This window comes from Camelus ferus, chromosome 11, assembly GCF_009834535.1.
Source record: "Camelus ferus isolate YT-003-E chromosome 11, BCGSAC_Cfer_1.0, whole genome shotgun sequence".
NCBI lineage: Eukaryota > Metazoa > Chordata > Mammalia > Artiodactyla > Camelidae > Camelus > Camelus ferus.
In genome coordinates this window covers 417,449-439,735 of record NC_045706.1, presented here as the reverse complement: position 1 = coordinate 439,735, position 22,287 = coordinate 417,449, and the positions used below count along the sequence as shown (strand labels likewise).

The 22,287-nt window shown below is 61.4% G+C and overlaps 1 protein-coding gene and 1 long non-coding RNA gene across 3 annotated transcripts; one reads left to right on the top strand and one right to left on the bottom strand.

Annotated features, from left to right (window-relative positions):
• The first annotated feature begins 5,057 nt into the window (after positions 1 to 5,057).
• On the top strand, positions 5,058 to 11,498 carry VENTX (VENT homeobox). 2 transcript variants are annotated; one of them, XM_032490598.1, is made up of 5 exons: positions 5,058 to 6,814; positions 7,451 to 8,530; positions 9,023 to 9,308; positions 10,515 to 10,675; positions 10,743 to 11,498. In XM_032490598.1, the coding sequence occupies exons 2-5, from the start codon at positions 8,018 to 8,020 to the stop codon at positions 11,115 to 11,117; spliced, it is 1,335 nt and encodes a 444-aa protein (XP_032346489.1). In that variant the 5' UTR covers positions 5,058 to 6,814; positions 7,451 to 8,017; the 3' UTR covers positions 11,118 to 11,498. The 2 variants fall into 2 exon arrangements, with proteins under 2 accessions (XP_032346489.1, XP_032346488.1); XM_032490597.1 differs by having other exon boundaries at positions 10,515 to 11,498.
• Positions 10,615 to 16,048, bottom strand: LOC116666890. Its single transcript, XR_004323697.1, has 3 exons — positions 15,811 to 16,048; positions 11,796 to 15,722; positions 10,615 to 10,750 (listed from the first exon to the last, which is right to left on the bottom strand). It is a non-coding gene; the product is annotated as an uncharacterized LOC116666890 (long non-coding RNA).
• Positions 16,049 to 22,287: the final 6,239 nt, after the last annotated feature.

Genomic DNA, 22,287 nt, shown 5'->3' with positions numbered 1-22,287 from the left:
CCTTTCAGCCACTGGGGCTCATTCAGAGGCTTAAGTGGTTGCCCTGGGCCACAGGTACAGGAGGGATGGGTGTCACCGCAGGCCCTGCAGCTACTGCATCCTGGAGGGCTCGAGCGGGGGTGGTGGAATCAGGCCCTCCCCCAGCCCTTCTTTGGAGACATCTTGGGAGAGGCCTCATCTGGACCCTCAGCCTGCAGAGACTCTCAGCCGACCAAGGGTGTGCCCACCCTTCAGCTGTCTACTGATGGCAGGTCCTGGGGGTTCTGTGAAAGGTCCCAAATCTTCATTTAAGACGCCCTGGCCTCTGCTCCGCAACTCTGTGCCCTGGTTTCCGAGAACCCACAAGCTGGTATGGGATGATTCCAGCTTGTAAACATCCTCCCGCAGCCCCGAAGTTCAGAGCCCTGGGCTGTGGGGGGTCTGAAACAGCATTGGCCCACATCCAGCAAATCTGCTGACCCCCACCCCACTCGGGTAGGGCCCGTGTCACCTGGGACCCTCTGCTCTGGAGGAAGGAAGTTTTGGGGCTTGAAGACATGCACGAAAGTCTCCAAGTTCAAAATATTTGGGGGCACCGAGGAGAACCCACCTGCTTCGTGCCCACGTTCCCCTGGGGGCCACGTACCATGGCATCCTCCTGAGGTGACTTACCCTGCAGTAACGACTCTGAATACCCCTTCCCCTGGGCATCTCTGACCTCTTCCAGTCTTGTGAGGGGAGGTACTGTCTTCAGCCCACTTCTTGGCTACTGTCTTTAGTCTTTAAACTTGAGCCATTCCTGATGCGTGGATTCCCAGATCCTTTCTGCTGGCCTGCCTGTGACCCCCTTTGGCTGTGGCCCTCCCTGGGTCTGGGGGTGAGGTGTGTCCCCATCCTGCTCTGTGACGCATGAGTCTTCTGCCAGGCATCCTGGGTTTGGCTCTGTGCGTGTCTGGGGTACACACCCCGGTGGGAACGGCATTCTGGCCGTGAGCATGCCCCTGGGCCTGACCACGAGCACAAGGCAGTGTCTCCAGCAGGGTCTCCTAGGACCAGTCCTCAGGCTGGTCCCCCTCTGTCTCACCAGAGGCCCCTTGGTCAGCAGATTCACAACCTTTTATTTTATCGTGGTCAAGTACACGTAAACTAAATTCACCATCTTATCCGTTTCAGCGGCCGGCACTGCCTCCACCTCTAGAATTCAGTCTTCCCAAACTGCAATATTAAATGCTAATCGTGCAGCCCCCTCCCCCAGCCTCTGGCTCCCAACCTTCTACTCTCTGCCTCTGGATTTGACTGCTCTAGGGGCCTCATGCAAATAGGATCATACATTATTTGTCTTTCTGTGACTGCCTGATACTCGGCATACGGTCCTCCAGGTTCACCTGTGCTGTAGCTCTTGGCAGAACTTCCTTTTTAAGGCTGAAGGATATTTCGTTGAATGGATAGGCGGAATTTTGGTTCTCCGTTGATCCGCTGACGGACACCCGGGCTGCTTCCACGTTTTAGTTGCTGTGAATAATGCTGTCATAAACGTGGGTGTGCAGATATCCTTTCAAGACCCCACTTCCAATTCTTCTGGGTATGTATCCAGCTGTAGAACTGACAGATCTTATGGTAATTCAATTTTTAACTTTTTGAGGAAACTCCATACTGTTTTCCAGCCACTGCACCATTTTACATTCCCACCAACAGTGCACAAGGGTTCCAGTTTCTTCACATCCTCGTCCACACTTACTGTCTGGTTTTGTTTTTTCACTGCATCCATCCTAGCAGGTGTGTCGGCGGCACCCTTTAACCATGTTGCTACAGCTCGTGGACTTGCAGCAGCGCTGCGCCTGGTGAGTCCATGTCCTCCCATCCAACTACTTGGTGGACCTGGCTAGGTGGTGTTTCTACCAGTTGACTGTTTTCTGCGTTGGTGCCTAGCGAACTTACCTGCATCCTCATTCTGTCCCATGGTGAGCTGAGGCCCGTGAAGGCCCCACTAGCTCAGTGACCTCTGGAGTGATGGTGGGTCCTCCCCTCCCTGCCAAGGGGCCCTACCCAACAAAGCTTCAAGGACGTGGGGCTGGTTTTGCTTTTTCTCTTTATCCTGTGTCTTTAGTGCCACCCTGTTGTGTGTTCAGGACTGTCCCTGGGTCGTCATCATTGCCCCATAATGCAGGGCTGTAGCCATGACGCACTCCCTGGGGGCGGGTTTTGTCCCACCTCACCTGGTACCCTCAGCTGTTGGCCTTCCCCGCAAATTCCATTCTTCACGGGGCGGGGGGGGGGGGCAGAGTTTGAATCTGTTTTCACAAACGTCCTTCAAGGGTCAGGGCTGTTGGGCCCTCGTGAAACAGCCGTTTCCAATGATGGACACTGGCTATACGGGATACCTACCTTTAGATGTGTTTCCCCAAATAGGCAGACAACCCTGTCAGTTTGGGAGGGGGAGCTCTTCTATCCCTGGATGGGGCTACATTCTGATTCTTCTGAGGGGGAGGTAATGAGGTTTCCGCCTGGAGGAGGTACCGGGGAGCCGGGACCCTCTTGGGTGCTGAGCACGCGCTCTACCACTTGAACTGTACCCTTCCCCCTACACCGTCTCTGACTAGTTCTGCCACCTGTGCTCCCTCCGATGCCCAGACTGTCCCTAGAACTTGACAGAGGGCAATTTCCTGAGTGAGCCACCTGGCGCTCCAGGACTGCCCATCCTCCGATTCCACTGTTTGTCTTCCAGTTGTGGTCTCTTCTTGACCTGTTCCTCTGACTATACCATCTGTCTAAAGCTCCAGCGATAGACGTGTTGATATTTGAAACATCCTCAAACCCGGGGAGTCTCTGGGGGTGTCTGGACTCTGGGGCAGCCCCTGAAACCTGCATCCTTGTCTGAGTCGGGGGCCTGGCAACCCTGCCTGACCTCTGCAGCACATCCTTGAGGCTTTGGTGAGCGTGTATGTACCCCTTGTGGTTTACAGCGAGGGAAGGGAGGCTCCGTCTGTGTTCTCCAGGTTGTCACCAGAGGCCCATGGTCTGTCTAACCTGCTCCCCAGGACATCAGCCACGTTTGTGGTTTGCTCCCCAGGTCCTGTGCTGTGGGCCCCCAGGGCCAACAAGGCAGAAGTGCTGGCTCCCTCCCACACCGTCCCTGCTGCTAAACGAGACCATGTTGCTCTGTTTCCGCCTGAATGTCTGTGTCCCCCAGACCCCTGTGTTGAAATCCTAAGCCCCGATATGATGGTGTAGGGGTGGGTTGGAGGGGATTGGGTACTGAGGGCGGAGCCTCGTAACTGGGACTAGTGCCCTTGCAGGAAGAGGCATGAGAAGGTTTCTTTCTATCCCTGCTCCCTGCACAGGAGGCCACAGTGAGAAGGCAGCTGTCCGCCTGCCAGGAAGCTGGCCTTGCCAGAGCCTGGCCCCACCGGCCCCTGACCTCTGCTGCCCAGCCAGCAGAAAGGTGAGAAGTAGGTGCTGTGTAAGCCGCCCGTCTGTGGTGGTGCTGCTGCAGCAGCAGGAGCTGGCTGGGGCGTTAGCACCTGGCACACACGGGGCTCCGAGTTCAGCACAGAGGCTTCTCTGACACGCTGGAACCCGCCCTGCCCACCTTGCCCGCCCTGTCCACACACTGCCGTCTCCCAGACTTCCTCACTTACGATGTGCACCTGGAAAGACCCTAATGGTTTTTTTAATGGATGATCCAAGCCCTGCAGAGTCCTGGCACAGACCCTGAGCGAGACTCGGCCTGGTCCTCTGCCCGGGCCTCGCAGTCAGATGCAGCCCCGCCTGCCCTCCATCACCGGTAGGTGGGGTGTCTCTGGGGCTGGCCTCTGCTCACCATTTACCCGCGTGAGAGCCACTATCCTTTCTAGGCAGGTTTTTCTGCCTATTGGGTGGGCCTAACCTATGTCCAGCACCTTCAGCACACCCCGTGGGCACCCTTTTCTTTGCTCTCTGAACTCTTGGTTCTAATCTAGTCCCTCAAGGGCCCTTCTGGCCTCGGAGAAAGGTCAGATCCTTGACTGATGGACAGTACGTCTCGACTGTTTCGACTGGTCAGTGAAGAATCCCGCCTGAAGTCTGTGGTTACATCTTCTACGAGGTATTTCACTCAGCTTTGTCAGCATCACCCACACGATCCTCTCCCGAAGACCTGCCTCTGTAAGCAGAGCAGAAGGGCCTGTGCCCCGAGCCACACCGCCTCCCCCCTCTGCCCCGAGGCTTACACCTCTGCTCCTAAAGCTTGGTGCTGGCCCTCCCTGCCCCCACCTGCACTCTCTGGCCCTGTGTGACTCGGTCCCACACACGGAAGATCTTGGGCCAGCCTGTCCCATTTCCATGTCATCACAGATCACTTGAGTCACTGTGGCTGCTGCTGTCCTCAGTGCCTGTCATCTTTGTCACCAGTCTCCCAGAACGAGGTCCCTTCCCAAAGATCCCAGGGGTTGTGGTCCTCACTGTATTTACAAGAGGGTGCTTGTCTGACTTGCCCTGGTTCACTGCTGTCTCTAATAATACCCAGCACATCTGTATGTCCAGAGCAGCACCAGGCAGAACTCTCTGGGATGATGGGAATGTTCCAGAAGGCACTGTCCAGTCTTGTGAAAGAAAAGCCCAGCTGGGCTAACGAGCTAAGTCACAAATCTAAGCGTGATAAGTGTCGGTTTACTGATCTAAGTTCTGCTGGGCTAACTCGTAAATCTGAAGTTTAGTGTCAGTTTACTGGGCTAACAAGCTAACTCGTAAATCCAAGCTCAACAAGTGTCAGTAACGTGATCTGTTCCGAATTGATAAGCTCCAGTGTACTGATTCCTTGCTTTTTGTTGTTTGAGCCTTATTGGCTAATAGCCCCATACTTGTAATTAACCCTATAAAACCTCATGTGCATGTCTTGGAGGTGCTCAAAGCTTCGGAGCAGAAGCCCCTCTGAGCCCACCGGCGTAATAAATCTGAGTACTCCAACCCTCCGAGTGGTGCTTGTTTCTTGGCTGGCCTGTCACTTCCGTAACAGTCTGACAGCCACCAGCCACGTGTGGTCACTGAGCTGTTAAAACGTGGCCAGTGCGACTGAAGAACTGAATTTTTTTCGCTTAACTTAAATCACCACATATGCCTGGGAGTTCCACGTCCTCACATACAGTTGTTTTATTTTAGTATCACTGGCTTCAGCTTCCTATCTTCAGAATCTCACCTTTAAATTTATGTTTAATTCAATCCCAAAATCCCATTCCTTTCACCAAAGTCAAAGACCTGGAGTCAGACCTTCCAGTCGAGGTCCGGTCCAGGGTCACCAGAGAGCCCCTTTCCAAGCTGCTCAGTCTCACTGAGGACTTACCAAATGCACCAAAAGGTCACCCAGGTGACTCTTCAACCCATCTGAACCAGCCTCGACCCTGAATCCCTCCCACCCTGTCTCTCAGGGGCAGAGCTGCAAGGCCACAGGGCCTGGCCACGGGTGGTGACTCGGTCCACTTTCTTTCTGACGAACTTACCTGCATGAGGGCATCCCAGCGTGGCCCAGCCCTGCCAGCCAGAGGCCCTCCTCTGCCTGGAGGATAGAGGGCCCCCGCCTGCAGAAGGAGATGTGCCCTTGGCTGGGCAGAGGCGGTGGGAATTACCCGGAGCCGGGACAGCCTCAGAGCCCACTGACTGGAGCAGGGAAGGTGAGGCCTGGTGAGCAGAGGGGGCCACAGGCAGGCTGCCTGGTCTGCACACACACTCTGGACCGCACCAGCCTCAGGGCCGTGGGCAGGAGGACCCCAAGTGAGGGCTGAGGAGTGGGAGGGGCCAGGGGAGCACCTGCCCCTGTTGGCCCACTCTGCCTGCCCTGCTGCATCCCCTGAGGGCGGAGGGAGGTGGACCCGGGAGGGCCCACCGCTGAGGCTCCTCGAGGCAGCAGCAGACCTGGCCCCCTAGGAAAGAGGGGGTGTGAGGACCGGGCCTACCCAGACAGACCCAGCGCTTCCCAGGCTATGGGAGGGCGTGGGGCTCTCTGCCTCTTCACACCTGGGGCCTGGGACTCCAACACCGCCCACCCACCGTGTGCTCTCTTCCCAAACTACCGCCCGGCAGGCGTGGGTCGCGCCCACCACGCCCCCACACTGACACCTCCGGTCTCTCTGCCAGAAGCACGAGCAAGCCGTCTGGGCTCCCTGGGAGGGCGGGGGGAGGAGCGTGAGGGGGCGTGGCAGCGGGGGAGGAGCCCACCCTGAGAGCGAGGGGCTGGGCTGAAGGGGCGGCCGTGGCGCCTGCTCTGCGAGAGCGTCCCGAGGCCACGCGGGCTGGAGAGATGGGACAGGAGGACAGCGATGCCGCCACCAGGGATCAGCCTCACTTCTCATTCACGCCTCCCCAGCTCCGATATGTCTGAGGGAGGGGCGTGGACAGTGGTCTTCGGAGGGGCAGGGCCTCCCCTGGCCGTCGTCCCCGCTGTCGGTGGAGGTGGCCTAGACGAGTGGGGGCCGTGATGGCTAGAACCCGGCGGGTCTCAGGACTTAAGCAGATGGACCCCCGGAACCAAGTGCCAGACGCAGGGCTGGGGCCGCCGGAAGAGCCCGTTCAGGAGGAGGGAGTTGGCTTCGGTCGCTTGTCGGGACGGGGCTGCAGGGCCACCCAGTGCAGGCGGACCGGAGAGCGCGGGTCTCCCACTCCCGCTGGCCTCCACCCAGCCCGCTGCCCGCTGCAGGCGGGACGCGACTCTCCGGGCGCGCAGGTGCGGGTTCGGTGGGAAACCACGCCTGCGCCGAATCACCCGGAGTCCTAGGAAGGCAGCAGAAGGGCAGCAAACCTGGTGGCCGGTCCCTAGCAGCTCCGGAGGCTGCTCCGAAGCCAAGTAAGGAAGCTGATGCCAAACGTGGGTTACACAGTTTTTACCCGGCCAGGTGTAGAGGGAGGGAAGGGGGACCCCAGTGGACACGAGCGAGCCTGAGCCCCTCGCAGCCTGGCGGAAATGACCGCTGGGAAGAGGGGCCAACCTAGGCAGCGCCTGCATCTGGAGGGGAGGGCTCAGAGGGTGGGGCCATCTGACCTGCTGAGGGGAGGTCACCTTAGGACCCTGGAGGGGGAGGTTCAGATAGGGGCTGGGGAAGTGGAGGTGGGAGGGCCATTAGAGGAGGGTCCCGGAATAGGGAGGGAGCCGCCCAGTAGAGTTGGGGGATGGCTGCCAAGGATGGTTCCTGTGTGGGGCCAAGAGGCCAAGGGACCGGCCCTGAAAGGTTAGAAAGGAGGAGACGCTAAAACTAGGTTTTGAAAGGCATGGTCCGTGTTAAAACCTGCCATTTCATAAATTAATGCTTTTAGCCGGGATGGTACAGCTCAGTGGTAGAGATGCACCAGGTCCTGGGTTCAATTCCCAGTACCTCCATTAAAAAAATATAAATAAAAACCTAAGTTACCCCCCCAATTTTTTTTAACTTGTAAATTAGTGCTTTTGAGCACATGATGAAGTAGTGTGCACCTTGAGCAGTCGTGGGGGGTATTTATCCCCTAGGCCTCCACTGGGGTCAGGGCCTCCGCACAGCACCCTCTCCCAGCTCAGCCGCTTTCGCCGGATACTGAAACGGACACTGTCGCTGCGGAGCTGGAAGCATGCGCGCGGGCGTCCCTGGAGCAGCCCTGGGGCCGTACGACTTCCAGGACACCCTGCAGCCTCCCAGTAGACACCCCAGCTACACACAAGTGATTTTAGTCCCCGGCCTCACCCCGCCGGGTCCGGTGACAGAACTGAGCCTGCCCAAGGGCCAGAGGAAGAGCTGCGGTCAGGGCCTGCCGGTTCCCTGCTGTGTCCGGCTCCCGCATCACCAGCCCCGCCGCCCTGCCCCTCAGGCTCGAAGGCGGCGTTGGGGTGATAATTCGGAGGCGAAGCCCGCGGGGCCTTTGATGTCCGCGCGGCGGGGCGGGCGCGGAGGCGGCTTGGTGCTCCGCCTAGGCTGGCGCCGGCGCCCCCGGGAGTCGACGGTGCTGACTCCACCCGTCCCCTCGGAAGCCCTGCGGCGGGCTGGGGGCCGACTCCGGCCGCCGGGGGCTCAGCGCGGACCCAGAGCCCGCGCTCCGGGGGATGCGGCTTCTGCCGGTTGGGTCCTCGCGGACTGCCCTGCAGTCGCCTAGGACGCACCACGTGTCCGTCTGCCGGGTAGCACCGAGGAGACACACGCGGTCCGGCCAAGGTCGAGGGAGAGGTCCTGCCCAGCCCTCCGCCTCCCCGCGGAGCACCGGCGTCCCAGGCCTAGTCGCGCCCTTCCCCGAGGCCAGTGGGGCTCCCGGGACGCGGACGCGGCCAAAGAGGAGTGAAGCGACCGCGGCGCCAAGGGCAGGGACCGGTGACCGTCCTCAGGACACCCCCTGCAGCTCCTGTGGCACCAGAGTGAAACCCAGCAGAGAGACTGGGGGCGGCGAGGGAGAAGGGCCCACGGAGCCGGAGGGACCCTCTCTGACCAGCCCCTCCCACCCTGTCTGGCTTGTTGCCAGCCCTACATTCCTACGCAGCGGGGCCACCGGGTTGCAGCAGACAGGGCACTGGCCAAGTCCACGCTGTCCTGGGAGTGGCCATGGGGACCTCCAGCTCCCTCAGGTGTGCACATCCGTCACTGCAGACCCACAGGGACAAGGTGGCGAGCCAACCTGGAGAGAGGAGATAGCTCGGCACCCCACAGGACAAGCCCCCCAGCTGGGGTGCTGGGTGGGAGGGGGCCATCCTAACCTTCCCACAGCGCAGGCCAGCGGGTGGGGGTGGGGGAGATGAAGGGATGTAGCAAGTCGCGGGTTACCACCTCTCCCCCAACTGTGGACCACAGCCCCGCCCTTCCCTCAGACATCTTGGAGCCGGGGAGGTGTGAATGGCCTCCTTTGTGCTTCTGAATTGAAGGCAATTAGGTGCTACTTATCTAGCGGGGTAGAAATTTGGGCCATCTACGGAAACCCGCCTCCACCCACCCACCTCCTCCTGAGCTTATAAGTGCAGCCCAGCCCTGCCAAACCTGAGGCAGACCCTATGCTCAGCCTGGCCCTGCCCCACCTGACAGACTGCGGACCCTGTTCCCAGCCCCCATCATCTGTCTTGCAGAGGATTCCGGCCAGGCCCCCACCATCTGTCCAGAGGCACTACCCAGCCATGCCTCCCTCCTCCGCCCTACCTGGTGGCTGCAAGCGGACCTCCAGCTTTGGCTCAGTGGACTGGCTCTCCCAGAGCAGCCACACAGGGCTGGCGCACACCTCCAGGCCTGCCGAAGTCTCCTGGGGGAGCCTGTCTGCCTCAGCCCAGGTGTACTACAGAGGGGAGCCCCACCAGACTGCAGACATGGAGGAGGCGAAGCTCTCAGAAGTGTCTGCACCGGGGACGCCTGCAGCTGGTAGGTGTGGGGATGGGAGTCCGGGAGGGGGGTCAGGAAGAGGGTCACACCCCGGCCACATCCGTGTACCCTGGTCATCGGAGGGACATTCTTACCAAGGCTGAGGCTTAGGGTGGAGTCTGACACCTCCTGCAAGTGAACGCTTCCCCTGGGAAGCAAAGGCTACAACGGAGGGCCTTCCTTGCTCAGCCCCCGGGCCTCCTGGGGCCGGCCCACCGGCGCAGTGAGCCACTGCGCCTACACTAGCACTTGGTGCCTGTGACTCAGGCTCTGAGATGAGTCCTTGGGGCGCACCTCTGCAAGAGGGCCGTGGGGAAGTGCGTCTCACCAGCTCATTCAGAGGGGTCTCTGGCCCCTCCTGCGAAGCTGGCGCCTTCCTTTGCCGTCTAGACTTCGGCCTGTTCACCAGCTGCTGGGAGGCCTGCAGGTTTGCTTAGGGGCAGCTACGACCCGGATGCCACTTGCTTTCCCGTGGTTTCCAAACTTGATGGAACCCTTTGTCATTGGCTAAGACGTTCTTCGTCTGTCTTTTAGTCCTTGTGAGTTAATGGCTGTTTTTAGGTTTCAAGTAGCCAAAAGTGGGGTTGATATTGTCTGTAAGTTTTTATTTTAAGAAAAAGTTTAAATGATGACCATGGGGACTTCGTCACCTCCTGGGGGGCGCTAGTGCTCCCCACATGTCCTGACAGCTATTAAGAGAACAGGCCTGCCTGAGACACACGGCTGGTGGTGACAGAGCCTGGGTCTCAGGGATGGGTACACCCGAGGCAGAGCTCGTGAGAAGGCTTTCCGAGGATTTCGGGCCTCTGCCTGGGGTGGGCTTCACCAGCCCCCATGGCCACCCACCCCACCCAGTGAGTGGAAGTTCCTTGTCTGCAGGCAAAACACACTGCTTTCTGGAAGGGACTGTGCACCCCAGGCAGAGGGTGAGGGGCCGACGTCAGAATTGCTGTCCGCTCTGTTGTCTTCTTGCCAACGTCCACGTTTCTGGGCCTCATTCCACACTAGAGCTGGAGGGGGAGTGGCTCTCCTTGACCCAGCAGGACGGCAGAGCAGGATGGGCTGTTCTCCGGAGAGAGGCGGGGGCGGGGGGGCTGCTCTTCCCGAGGTCCCAGCCGCCATCCACAGGCACGAAGCCTATCCCCCCTTCTCCCACCGGGCAGCACTTCCAGCCAAATGGATTGGGTGCCCTTCCGTCCCCCTCAGGGCCGAGCAAGGAGGCAGACGGCACGCGGGCTCCCCGCATGCGCACGGCCTTCACGGCGGAGCAGGTCAGCGCCCTGGAGAGCTCCTTCCAGCACCGCCGCTACCTGGGGCCCCTGGAGCGCCGGCGGCTGGCCCAGGAGATGCAGCTCTCCGAAGTGCAGGTGAGGTGGCCGGCAGGCAGGGTGGTGGCCTGTGGCCGCCCCCTCTCTGATCTCACTCTCCCCACAGGTAAAGACCTGGTTTCAGAACCGCCGAATGAAGCACAAGCGCCAGCTGCAGGACTCCCAGCTGAGTCCGCCCTTCTCCGCACCCCTCCACCCGCCCCCCGCCCTGCGCAGCCGCCTGCAGCTGCTTTGCCCTTGGGCCTCCCTGCCTGGGCCCCCAGCTCTGGTCCAGCCTCTGGGCTCTTTCTGGGGTCCCCGCGGAGTGAAACCAGCCTCCCTGGCTTCAGCGTGGGCCTCATGCAGCAGGCAGCCTCCGGTGTGCTGCCTCCAGGTGTGCTGCCTCCCGGACACTGGGGGCTGGGTGCACACACTGAGCCCAGCTTTGTCCAGGGGAGCCTGGGGCCTGTGCGCCCCACCGGCGACTGGGGATGCCTTTTGAGGAAGGGAGGTAGCTGACGCCTAGGGCTGCGGTGTATCAGACGTGCTGGGTATGCGCAGCGGTACCTGGCATCTGCCTGGAGAGACAGCCCGGTCTGTATTTACACCACTGTGATGTCCTGGCGTGGGCCCCAGCGGTGGGGCCTGGAACTGGCCCCACCTAAGACTGGGGATTTATAGCTGAAGACATTTTGAAGCCTATTCCCCTCTGAAAAGTGCTGAAGGGTTGGCGTGGAAAGTGGTGGGTCAGCGAACAGTCGGAAGCCAAGCGCGCTGTGCTGCGTTGGGCTCCCACACAACAAAGGGTAACTTACTCAGCTTAAGGGGCTGGAAAACTGGCTTTCCAGTTGGAAAAAATAAAGGTGGAGTCTGTCTTACGCTATATGCTTATAGGCTTTGTGTATGAAAATGAAACCTGACAGGACTGGGGGGAGCAGTGAAGGCATTTGGGGTTTGAGTTCCGTGTTAACAATGACCTCAAAGCTAGAAACCAGAAAGGGACAGAGATGATCGGTTTGCCTCTGAGAAACTAGACCCCGGTGGTGACGGTCACCTCCCCGTGCCTCCGGAGCACATGCGAGCCAGGGACTGCATCCTGTCCATGCTGTCTTGCCCCCTCCCTTGGTGAAGAAAGGCTCTGGGAGCCGGGACCCCCCCTCACACCCTGAGCTGTCCTCACCTGCAGGGCAGAGCTTCTGTGCCTGCCTCGGTGCAGCAGTCCCAGCAGAGAGCAGGAGGCCTCCGGCATCAAGTCCACAAATGCCCAGGAGCAGGAGAGTGGACCCCTGAGGCTCCCCGAGGCAGTGCCGTCATCACCGGAAGGAGAAAGCCCACCAGCGCAAACCTGTTGGAGGGTTCTGATGGTGTGCACCGAGTTCAGATGCCCACCCTCGTCCACGGCATCCCAAGGGCGTCTGTGCCACGTGGGTGACTGGCAAGCAGGGTGGGGGGTGCTGGAGGACCAGTTCAGAGAACCCAGGTGTGCAGATAGGAAGCACGCTTTGCAGGGAAGAGCAGGTGGGTTGAGGACGGAGGCAGGTGGTCGGGGAAGGGGCTGTGACAGGAAAACTTGGGGCACAGCTAGGGAGGGTGTGTGCCCTGAGGCCTGCCAGGAAGGAGGGGCACCCTGAAGGCTCCCTCCCGCCCACTGTGGAGGGAGGGTTCTAAGCAGAAATTCTCCATCCCAGGAGCAGAGTCTGGGTGTCTGAGAACAGAGCCAGAGGCAGGGCGGGGGCTGGTTTGAAGCTTTTGAATTTGGGGGGAGGGGAGGGGAAGGAAGTAACTAGATTTACTGGTTTTTTTTTTACTTAACAGAGGTGCTGGGGATTGAACCCATGACCTTATGCATGGTAAGCATGCACCCTACCACTGAGCTATACCTCTCCCCACCACCACCTCAAAGCTTTTGAATTTTGGCCACGTTCCCAGCACGTCGTGTTGGGGTTGTTGACCTATCACTACTGTGGGTTATGTGAGAGAGATGGGGCTTCTACAGTCATGTTGAGCCATTTATTCAGGATTTCTTGTGAGCTCAGGATTTGCTTAAACACATACTGTTCAGGTTTGTGTGGCTTCATGTATTGTAACCTTAAAACAAAACTGGATTTTCTCTGCCCCTAAAAACTTAAGCAAATGTCTGATTGTCTCGTTACTTCCAAATTGCCCAGGGGTTCAGGGGGATTCTCTGAGTGTGCGGTCACCCTCACTCCCGGGAACCAGCCCCCCAGGGACTTTGGGCATCCCTTGTCTGCAGCCTCTGCCCACTTCTGGGAAACTCAGCCCAGGGCATCCTTCCCTCCTGCTGCCCAGACAGGCTCGGGGCATGGGGGTCCCCTGAGCCTGACTGTTGCGTTAGAGCCAGCTTCACCTCATAGCACGGCCAGGGCGGAACAGAATCACCTATGAAAATCTTGCCAAAAGCCTAAATCCCAGTTTACAGGAACTAGGCACTTAGCGTGGACGCCGGCTGGGGCCTGCCCTGGTGGACCTTGAAGAGGAACCTGATGGGAAAATAGCTGCAAAGCCTGGGGTGGGCAGGCTTGGAGGGGCAGTCAGGGGGGTGAGGTCCAAGGGTTCTGCCTGGTGCCACTGGGGTGCTCGCCTCCCTTTGTGTGGGAACAGGACCCACGGTCTGCTGGGCCTCGTGCCTGAAACATTCAGAAGGCCCAAGATCAGCACAGTGCAGCACGCGCCGCAGAATGCAGGCGGCTGAACCAGCCGGGGGCTTACGGGGTGCCTGCTGGACTTCCCACCTTTCTGTCTGAAATCATTAGACGAAGTGGCTGCATGGGACGGCTGGGACGCGGGCCCCGCCCCTCCCCAGGGCCAAGCATGTGAGCCACCCAGTCCTTGGCACCCTGGCTGTGAGCCCCAAGGTGTGGGTCAGGGACCCACCCTCTCAGCCAGGCCGCCCCCACCAGCCCCACAAGCAGAGTGGGAATTGTGGACTTGCTGAAGAGATGCAGCCCCCCCAAGCCTCTCTTAGGGGTGTGGGAAAGACCCAGCCCCACAACCCCAACCCAAGATTATAAAAATGTGACACTCCACCCTCAGCCCAGCTCAGCAGCACCCGGTGGCAAAGGGCCTGCCGCCCCCAGGACCACAACCAGGAGCCAGGACTGGGAGGACGAGGGCACACGAGGCTGGGGCTGCACGCAGGTGCCCCGCCACCCAAGCCTCCGAAGCTGGAAGGCTGGGCCTCATCCGTCTCCCAGGCCATTAAGACCCCCACTCCCAGTCTGGCAGTTACTGAAAGTGGCAAGGGGCAGGTGGAGGGAGACCCCTCCCCAGGGAGGCCACGGTGAGGCTTGTGGGACAGGCTTGTTCACCTGGAGCCCCTGGGATCCCACCCCACCATCAATGGGTCAAAGGTCCCCCCCCCCAGGACCGATGGCCTGTAGGGGTGTCACCTGGCATTTCCAAGGGCCTCCCAGCCCCAGTCCTCGCGCCGGGCTGCCTCTTCCTGCCCCTCAGCTGAGCCAGAGCTGCCACAGGACGCACAGGACTTCTCTGCCCAACCTCCCAGGCCTATCTCCCTGCCTGGGAGCTGCCCACAAGGGAGGACACGTCCAGAACCCAGGGAGGACACGCCCCAACCAGGTGGCAGTGACCCTGAGGGGTTTCCCTCTCTGGGCCCAGGAGCCATGCCCTGCAGCTGCCGACAGAAGGATAATGGTACAGAGCAAGGCAGATCCATTGGCTCCCTGGATCCAGCCGTGCCTGCAACCCACCTGTCTCCCCATCACAGGGAACACAAGTGTCTGGATCAGTGCTGCTGTTGCTCGTACACTGAGGGTATTGTGATAGCTGCTGCTTGTCAGTCCTTTCCGGGGTCCCATGGGGAGCCTCACCAGCAGAGCCAGCCCCCAGCGCCCTTCTGGCACTGCAGGCGTGGGCGGCTGCCTGAGCAGGGAGGGCCTCGGGGGCTGCCCACCCTGCCTGCTGCAGGCCCAACCCCCTTCCGCCACCTTCCGCAGGAGCTGTGGCTCTCTGGAGGAGGCGCAGCCGGGCCTGGGGCTGCCGCTGCTAAAAGGACCTGTCGAAGCTCCGCTTGCTGGGCGAAGAGCCTGACAACTGCTGTTCAAGCTCCCGGCTCCCAGGGCTCCCTCTGGCCCTTTTCCTACAGCAGGGAGTTAGGACCCACAGGCTCCGGGCCAAGGTGCTCCCACCCAGAGCAGCAGGCCAGGCCCCAGGCAGTGCTGCTGGGCGGGCTGTGTCGGGCACTGTCATGCCCTGGGCGTGTCCTGGCCCCCTGACCCTGGTCATCAGAAAGGTCATCAGAAAGCCCCCCACCGGCCCCCCAGCTGTTGTGTCATTTCATTCCCTCATGTGTACGTGTTTTTTATTAAGTTCCCTCAAGACCACCGGTGTGACCCCCAAGCAGCCCAGACGAGCAGCAGCACACGTGGTGGAGGCGCCAGCTGTAAGGTTTCCCGCTGCGGTTCACACGGAATCAGCTTTATTGGTATTTCTGATCAGAAAATCCACTCAGACTCATCATCACAAGTGCAGTGACGCTGTCAGAAGCAGCTTCCCCCCAACCCCTGACAGTCGCTCCTCCCCCAGCTTTTCGGCACATCAGACCCTCATGGCTCCACATCTAGACTCAGACCCACCCCCACCCCACCCCTGCTCCACGGTGGCCCCAGGGGACTGTCCCAGCTCCTGTTCCGGCACCTTCTGTAACTCTTCAGGGCTGCCCCAGCGAGAGTCACCACAGAGCTGGGATCTGCACAGCACCCCCCACCATGTGGGGGCGCAGACCAGCTGGTGGGTGGGGCTGGACCACGCCGTCCACTGCTCCAGGGCACACACAGAAGCAAAGGTTACCCACTGCCCCAACCCTGGCCAGAGGAGGAGGGCCAGGACCCCCTTGCCTCGGGGTCCCTGATCCTACGTGAGGGACGTGGAGGCAGGTCCAGACACAGGTTGGCGGCCGGAGCAGGCTCTGCGGGCGGGAGGACCTCGCCGCCCCGTTTTCCCATGCCCTACACCTCTTTAGGCCCGACCCTCAAAGAAGTATATGCATAGGAAAAAGGAACAGCGAGCAGCGTGCTGCAGGTCCCGGGAGGGTCCGTGCGGGGTCCGCGGGGTCCGTGGGGACAGGCTGTGGGAACAGAGGCCTGTGGGTGTGAGCAGGGCGGGCCGAGCCGGCCTGAGGAAGAGGCAGGGAGGGCGCCTGGCCTCTGCCTTACCTGGTCAGCCTCGGGGTCCGGGTTCTCAGGGGCCGGCAGGGCGAGTGGAGCCTGGGAGCGCAGAGGAGAGTCCGAGTCCAGGTCCCGGAGCTCTGCCGCAGCCGGCCGTGCACCGCATTTATGCCACACAGAGGCCTTGGCGGGCAGCGCACAGAGCAGCGGCTGTCACATGTGGTCCAGGGCCACGCTGTGCCAAGGACCCCGCCACCCCCGCACCTGCGAGATTGGGGCACAAAGAGCTGCTGTGAGCAGGGTGCTGGGCCTCAGCCCTGGGGCAGGCTGACGGCAAGGCCCCCGGGGCCTGGGGGCTGCAGGCCGAGACCTGGGACCAAGCCAGCGCTGGCCACAGCCTCCTCCAAGCTTATCTCCCAGTGCGCTCCTGCTGCGTCATGGCCCAGAAGGCACACGCGGGGGCAGAAGCAGCATCAGGGGCTGCATCTCTCCCCTCCCCGTCCGCCTCCCAGCTGGGGGATGGCAGGGCCTTCAGCCTGCGGCCCGGGCACGGAGCCCCAGGACCCCTGCCCCAGGGAGGCTGCCTGGGCCTAGGGCTGCCCAGGAGTCCAGAGGATCTGGTGTGAGAGCCCTTCCGGGCCTACACTGCCTGATGTGGGCTCAGCTCTGCTCCCAGGGCCCTGCTGGGAAGACTGCAGGACGGGCGGGGGAGACAGCCGCGGGGACCGCTGATCAAAGACCCAGGGCTTCCCAGAGAGACACACACAGACACTCTCCCACTCAGGTGCCCCAGGCCCAGGGGCCCCAGGCAGGACAGCTCAGCTCCCTGCCCATGTGTGGAAACTGGTGCCCAGTCAGTACCCGCTGGATAGCAAACATCTGGGTCCATGTGGACGTGCCCACCACTCTGTTCACAGAAATTCCTGACCTGTGGGGAACGGTAGAGGTGGTGGCCTGAGTCTGAAATGGATCGACCATCAGGTCCCCCACCTGCCCCCTGGGTCCCAGGGGGCCCTCCCGTGCAGCACCCACAGCCCTCTGCCCTCCTCCACCCCAGGGGTGGCCTGCACCTCCCCCTTCTTGACTGGGGAGTCCAGAGAGTCCACTGGCCCTCCCTCCCTTTGCCCTGCAGCCGGCTCTGAGGTGCACGTGTGTGTGTCTGTGTCTGCGTGTGTCTGGGTGTCTGGGTGTCTCTGTGCGTGTCTGTGTGTGGTGTGTGCAGCAGCCCCTCGGGCTCTCACCCCACCTGTGTGTGGTTGGGGGCTGTTGTATCAAACCCCCACCGAGGGGTGGGCTCCTGGACGGACAAAGACTGGGGAGTGTACAGGAGAACGTGTGAGGGAAGCGAGATGAGAGAGACCACCCGTCCCGTGGACACACCAGGGACCCTGCTGGCCTGGCCCAGTCCTCTTGACACACCCCCACCATGCCTGGGCCCACTGGGGCCAAGGGTATGACTGAGAAGCTGCAGACCCCGGGTTGGGCGGACCATGGCCAAGACCCCTGCTCCCGCCAGGAGCTCGTCCTCCAGTGACGGGTGCAGGGCTATGAAGACCCCGGTGGGCAGTTTCCCGGGGCTCTCCTGGACAAGCAGGAGGGGCTGGAGCAACCTCTGGGCTGGATGCCCCCTGAAGGGGCTGTCAGACCCCAAAGTCAGCTGAGCAAGGTCAGAGTGGGACCCTCAGTGGAGAAGGAGCCCCTGGAGAGCTCAGAGGCCCTGGGGGGCCACCTGCTGAGTCTCAGGCTGGTGAGGGAGGCCCCCCACTCCAGTGGCAACTCCAGGACCGTCTCCTCGGGCCTCTGGTCTCTGAAGAACCACTCAGGGTCCTGCTTCCCACAACCCGGGCCCCATCCTGAGCCTCCATCTCCATCAATGCTGCCTCCCTCGGCTTTTGGGAAACAAACTTGTGCGCTTGACCCCGGGGCGCTCGAGTGGGTGGTGGGTGGCGGGCAGGAAGGAACAGATGGACAGAGACAGGGAGCCCAAGATGGGATGGATGCGGACATCCTAGACGGCTCTGACCTTTGGGTTCTCTGCTTGGCCTTCTTAACCATCTCTTCCTGATTATTACATCAATGCCTGCTAGTTAAAATCCACTTTTAAAATCCAGAAAGGCACAGAGAGACCATGACAGGCAGGGGTGCAAGCTGAGCCTTTCTGGCCCCTCCCCTGGGTCTCCCATGTGTTCTTCGTGCCACCACCTGAATTCTCTGCCTCCAGCTTCCTCCCCAGTGTTGGAGGCCAAAGAGCTCCTGGCGGGCGGGCAGCCGGGGCCCTGCCCGCTGAGCCTGGGGGCTTGTGTGGGAGGTCGGCTATGGGGAGGGGGCTGGACTGAAGGCCACAGGGAGCCAGGCTCTGACATGGCAGAGTCTGTGTCCGGGTAGAGCTAGTCACAGGGAGGAGGAGGCTGAGGGGCTGGGCCCTCAGTGGAGGTTCCCTCCCAGCCAGCCCCCCGGCCAGAGCCCCTGGAGTGCCCACACCCTCGGGTTGCAGTCCCTCAGCCCCCTCAGCCCCCTCAGCCCCCTCGGAGGCTTGCACTGCAGATCCGGATGTGAACTCAGGGCCAGATTCCACCAGGAGCTTCCTCCCCTAGGAGGGCCCCAGCCGGTGGACTCGAGGCCTGCTTGCTGCCCGACAGGTGCACCTCAAGTGACTGCCCTGTCCGAGCTGCCGCACCGCCCCTCGGCGCTTTGAGCAGACCCCAACCCCAAAGCAGGATCTCAGGCCCCAGGGCAGCCCCACCCTGCTCACTGGCCGCAATGCCCATGCCCAGCTGCCCAGGGGACCCTGGTGGACTTTTCTAGGAGCTGACTAGACAGGACAGGCTGGGTGCAGCCACCTCCCCAGGTAGTGAAGATGGTCCCCACTGGGCAGACAGAGGCTGGATGCCAGAGAGGTGGATGAGGGGCCAGGCTCCCGTGGAGTCCTGACCACCACTCCGGGGCCGCCAGTCAGACCCCCACCCTGGGAACCCTTCCCACCTGCCAATGTTTGGGAGTCCACACGGGCCCGGGCACTGTGTCCTGATCCCTGTCACCTGGGGCAGGGCCCCCTGCGGGGTCCAGCCAAACCCTGGGCACCAAAGACCCCAAGAGTGGCCCCCAGAACACAAAACTGACTGGGCCTGGCCCTCCCTTGCCCACGAGACAGAAAGTATCCTTGCTGGCCGGGAGGACGTGCTTGGCGCGGAGTTGACTGGTGATAAGGGGTGTCCTTCGGGACTGCGCCTCCTCCCTGCACTCCGTGCCTGGCGGGGCTGAGGGTGCCGCAGCTGTCCGCTCAGCTCAGGGTGCAGCTTGCTGCCCCTAGAAGGTGACTGCCTTTAACCCTTGGTGGGTTCTGCCAGCCCACTCCAGAGAGGGCGGACTGTGGAACCAAGCCCTGTCTCTGCCCTGCACCCACACTGCCTGCACCCCCGGAAGTCACCGCAGCTCCCTGGGTTATGATCCACTGACTCTCTCCACCCCAGGGGCAGGCAGGCTGGGTCAGTGGCCCCGACAGTGGAACAGCTTAGGCCTGGTGGCAGCTCACCACAGCTGTGCTGTGTGGGTCCACCCCTGGCCTCAGTGTCCCTACCTGCCAAAGGAAGCCTTGCAAATGGCCGCGCTCTCTGGAGGCGTCAGGTTAAAGCGGCGGCGGCCCTGCGACACGGCAGCTCTAGATGTCTGGCCGAGGGGGTGGAAGCACTGCCCCGATAGACTGGAAACCTCTCCAAGGCCCCCATGCAGAGAAGTGGGGGAAAACCCAGGTGGCCTGTCGGCCACGTAGACTGTAGCCAGGGGAACACGGCTGTGGTACAAATTGTGCAGTTTATCTGAAACTGGACTTTAACTGGGTGTCCTGAATTTTAATTTCTAAATCTGGTGTTTCTACACCCTGTGTGTGGAGGGGGCGTGGGCTTGAAGAGGCAGGTGACAGGACCCAGGTCTGGGCCGAGATCCCGGCAGGCGGCCCCTGGAGACTTCAGGGCACTGGGCTTCCGGAGCCCAGATCCTGAGCCGGGCAGGCTCGTGACCAGTGTGACGTGGGCAGAGGCCCCTGCAACCCTGGGCCTGTGGGAAGCTGGGTGGGTGCTTGGTCCCCAGGACGGGGCACAGGCTGGGCCGTGCGGGGAGTTAGCAGCTCTGAGGGTCTGGTGGGCCAGCGGGAGAGGCAGGAGGGGCAGCAAGGAGTTAAGCCGGGCCTGGGACCTTCCCTCCGCGTCAGGGTTTCAAGGCTGCGCCTCTGTGACTCCCTACCCGGGGAGATAATCTTGGCTTATGATATTTTCTTTCTCCTCTCCGGGTGTATCCGGGGCCCTCCCACGCCAAGGGAACGTTCTTCCACCCTCCAAGGCCACGGCGCGGACGGCCCTTTCCAGGGCACCCCGACCCGAGGGAGGACTGTGGCCACCTTGTCCAGACTGCTGAGCTGGCATAGCACCTGGCCCAGAGCTGGGAATGGTGCACACACGTGCCCACTCCCCCTGGGTCAGACCCCAGGCTCAGCCCAGGTCCCCAGCCCCTGGCCTTGGCCCCAGCACGGTCACCACTGCCCACAACTTGGGGTGGAGATCTCTTTCTCACTGAAGGCCCCAGTGAGGGCTGGGCCTCGGGTTTGGGGAGGGACCAGTCACTCTCAGGCCTCTCCCCTCGGTAGCTGCCCCCAGCCCCATGGTCTTCTGCGTCCTCAGCCTGATGACCCCTGGGGAGATGCCTCTCCTCAGGCCGGCTCAGCGTCCCTGACCCAAGGCCCCTGGGGGTCCCCGCAGCTTCTGGAGGACCCTCAGTAGAGGCCTGGGTGGGGTCAGTCCAGGGTTGCGAGTGCTGGGGGGCACAGGTCACGTCCTGCCTCCACCAGCCTAGCCCCCACTTTGCTGAGGAGGAAACCAAGGCCCAGATCTACAGGGAGAGCCTCGCTGCCCAAGGACCTGGGCCGGCCAGGGCCAGAACCAACACCCTCTCGGCTCCAGGTGCCTCCCAGGGACCCCTTCCCACTCTCCTGGTTGACGGAGAAGCCGCATGGCCTGGCTGGGCGGGTGGGTGCTGTGGGGGCACAAGCAGCCCATGGGACTCACTACCCCGACCTGGGGGAGGGCGGGGGAGGCTGAGTGGACCCTGAATCTGTGGACGGGCTGGGTTGGGGCTGACCTGTCGTGGCTGCCAGGGCGGAGGACCGTGTGGGAGGGAGGCCTGAGACCCTCCTTCTCCAGGCAGCCTTGGATCACAGACATAACCCAGGCCGGAGGGTCGGAGCCAGGGACACAGGCAGTGGGAGCAAAGTGGGAGCCATGGGGGCTGAGTGTGCACGCACGTGTGCGTGTGTGTGAGGGCCTGCAGGTTTGGGGTTGGCGGCCTTGCAGTGGTGGGGGGGGGCAGGGGGCAGTGAGGGCCACTTGGTCTCTCCTGAGAGGGTGGGCTTTCCTCTGAGAGCCCAGAGAGGGCTGGGCACCCACTGGCCAGTGGCCCAGCCCGGCTGCACACAGGGCCAGGGCGCCCCAGGGCCAAGGGTCCAGGTGACTGACACTGTGGGGCTGTCCAGTCACGCCACAGCCTACCCTCATCCTGCGTTTCCCCTGCCTGCCCTCCTTGGCCTCCCGGCTCACTTGAGGGATGGATTCGGGTCACAGAGAGCAGGTTCTACTTCATCTCACGTGTGGCATGTTACACTGTGAGGGAGGGACAGGGACAAACACTCCCCCCCCCCAGAACATGCAGTGGGTGGTGCACAGAGGGGTCTGGGCCTGGGGTCCCCACGCCTCCCCTGGGGTGAGGCCAGGGCTGCTCTGGCCTCTGACCCCCCACAACCCTCTCCTGGCCGGTGGTTCCATTTTTCCTGGTGGGTGAGGCACAGCTGGTGGCCAAGAGGGAGTCTCTCTTAACGAGTGTGTCCTTTTCAGAGTCCACAACGGAGACGGATTTCGAGGACACATGGGAACCAGAAGCAGGACTGCATCTCACAGGCAAGCGTGTTAGAACCACTATTCTCATTTTCCCCAATTACAGAACAGCACAGCGCGACTACAAGAGTGACGGCTCTGCCCCCAAAGGCGGTCACATAGCTGTTTTCTACCTGCCTCTTTTCCGGGCATCTTTCTACTACTTTCTACGTGTGAGCCACGTCCCTTCCACGAGCCCGGAGGCTGGTAGGCAGGCAGGGTTTGAGACCGAGAGAGCTCCCGCCCTGTGGTGGAGGGCAGGCAGCGGGCCCCCGCCCAGGGGTGCTCCGAGGGCCCGCCCGCCTCAGGGCGCGGTCACTGGAGGGAGAATCCTTGTCCAAATGTGCTCATGTGTCCTTTCCTGCACATTCTCAGTGCTTTTATCTAATTTCAGTCAACTCACTCAAAGCTTTGAGCTAACAGGCTGTTCCACGTAAACCTTCAAGTCAGTTTTACAGAAGCAGGCCGTCTGGCCACCTGGCCACCAGCTCCTAATCTTTTGTCAGTCCCTTTTCACACCTCCTGTGCATCCAGGGTGTTTCCCCCTGAAAAGTGTGTCTTGGGTGTTACAAAATATTGAATACATGAAGAAGATACGCTGACTGCC

Bases quoted from the DNA above. Each gene is read 5' to 3' on its own strand.
- VENTX (XM_032490597.1), top strand. From the start codon at position 8,018: ATGCGGCTTCTGCCGGTTGGGTCCTCGCGGACTGCCCTGCAGTCGCCT. The intron at 8,531-9,022 runs GTGTGCACATCC...TCTGTCTTGCAG, and splicing joins GGGACCTCCAGCTCCCTCAG to AGGATTCCGGCCAGGCCCCC. The intron at 9,309-10,514 runs GTAGGTGTGGGG...CGTCCCCCTCAG, and splicing joins ACCGGGGACGCCTGCAGCTG to GGCCGAGCAAGGAGGCAGAC.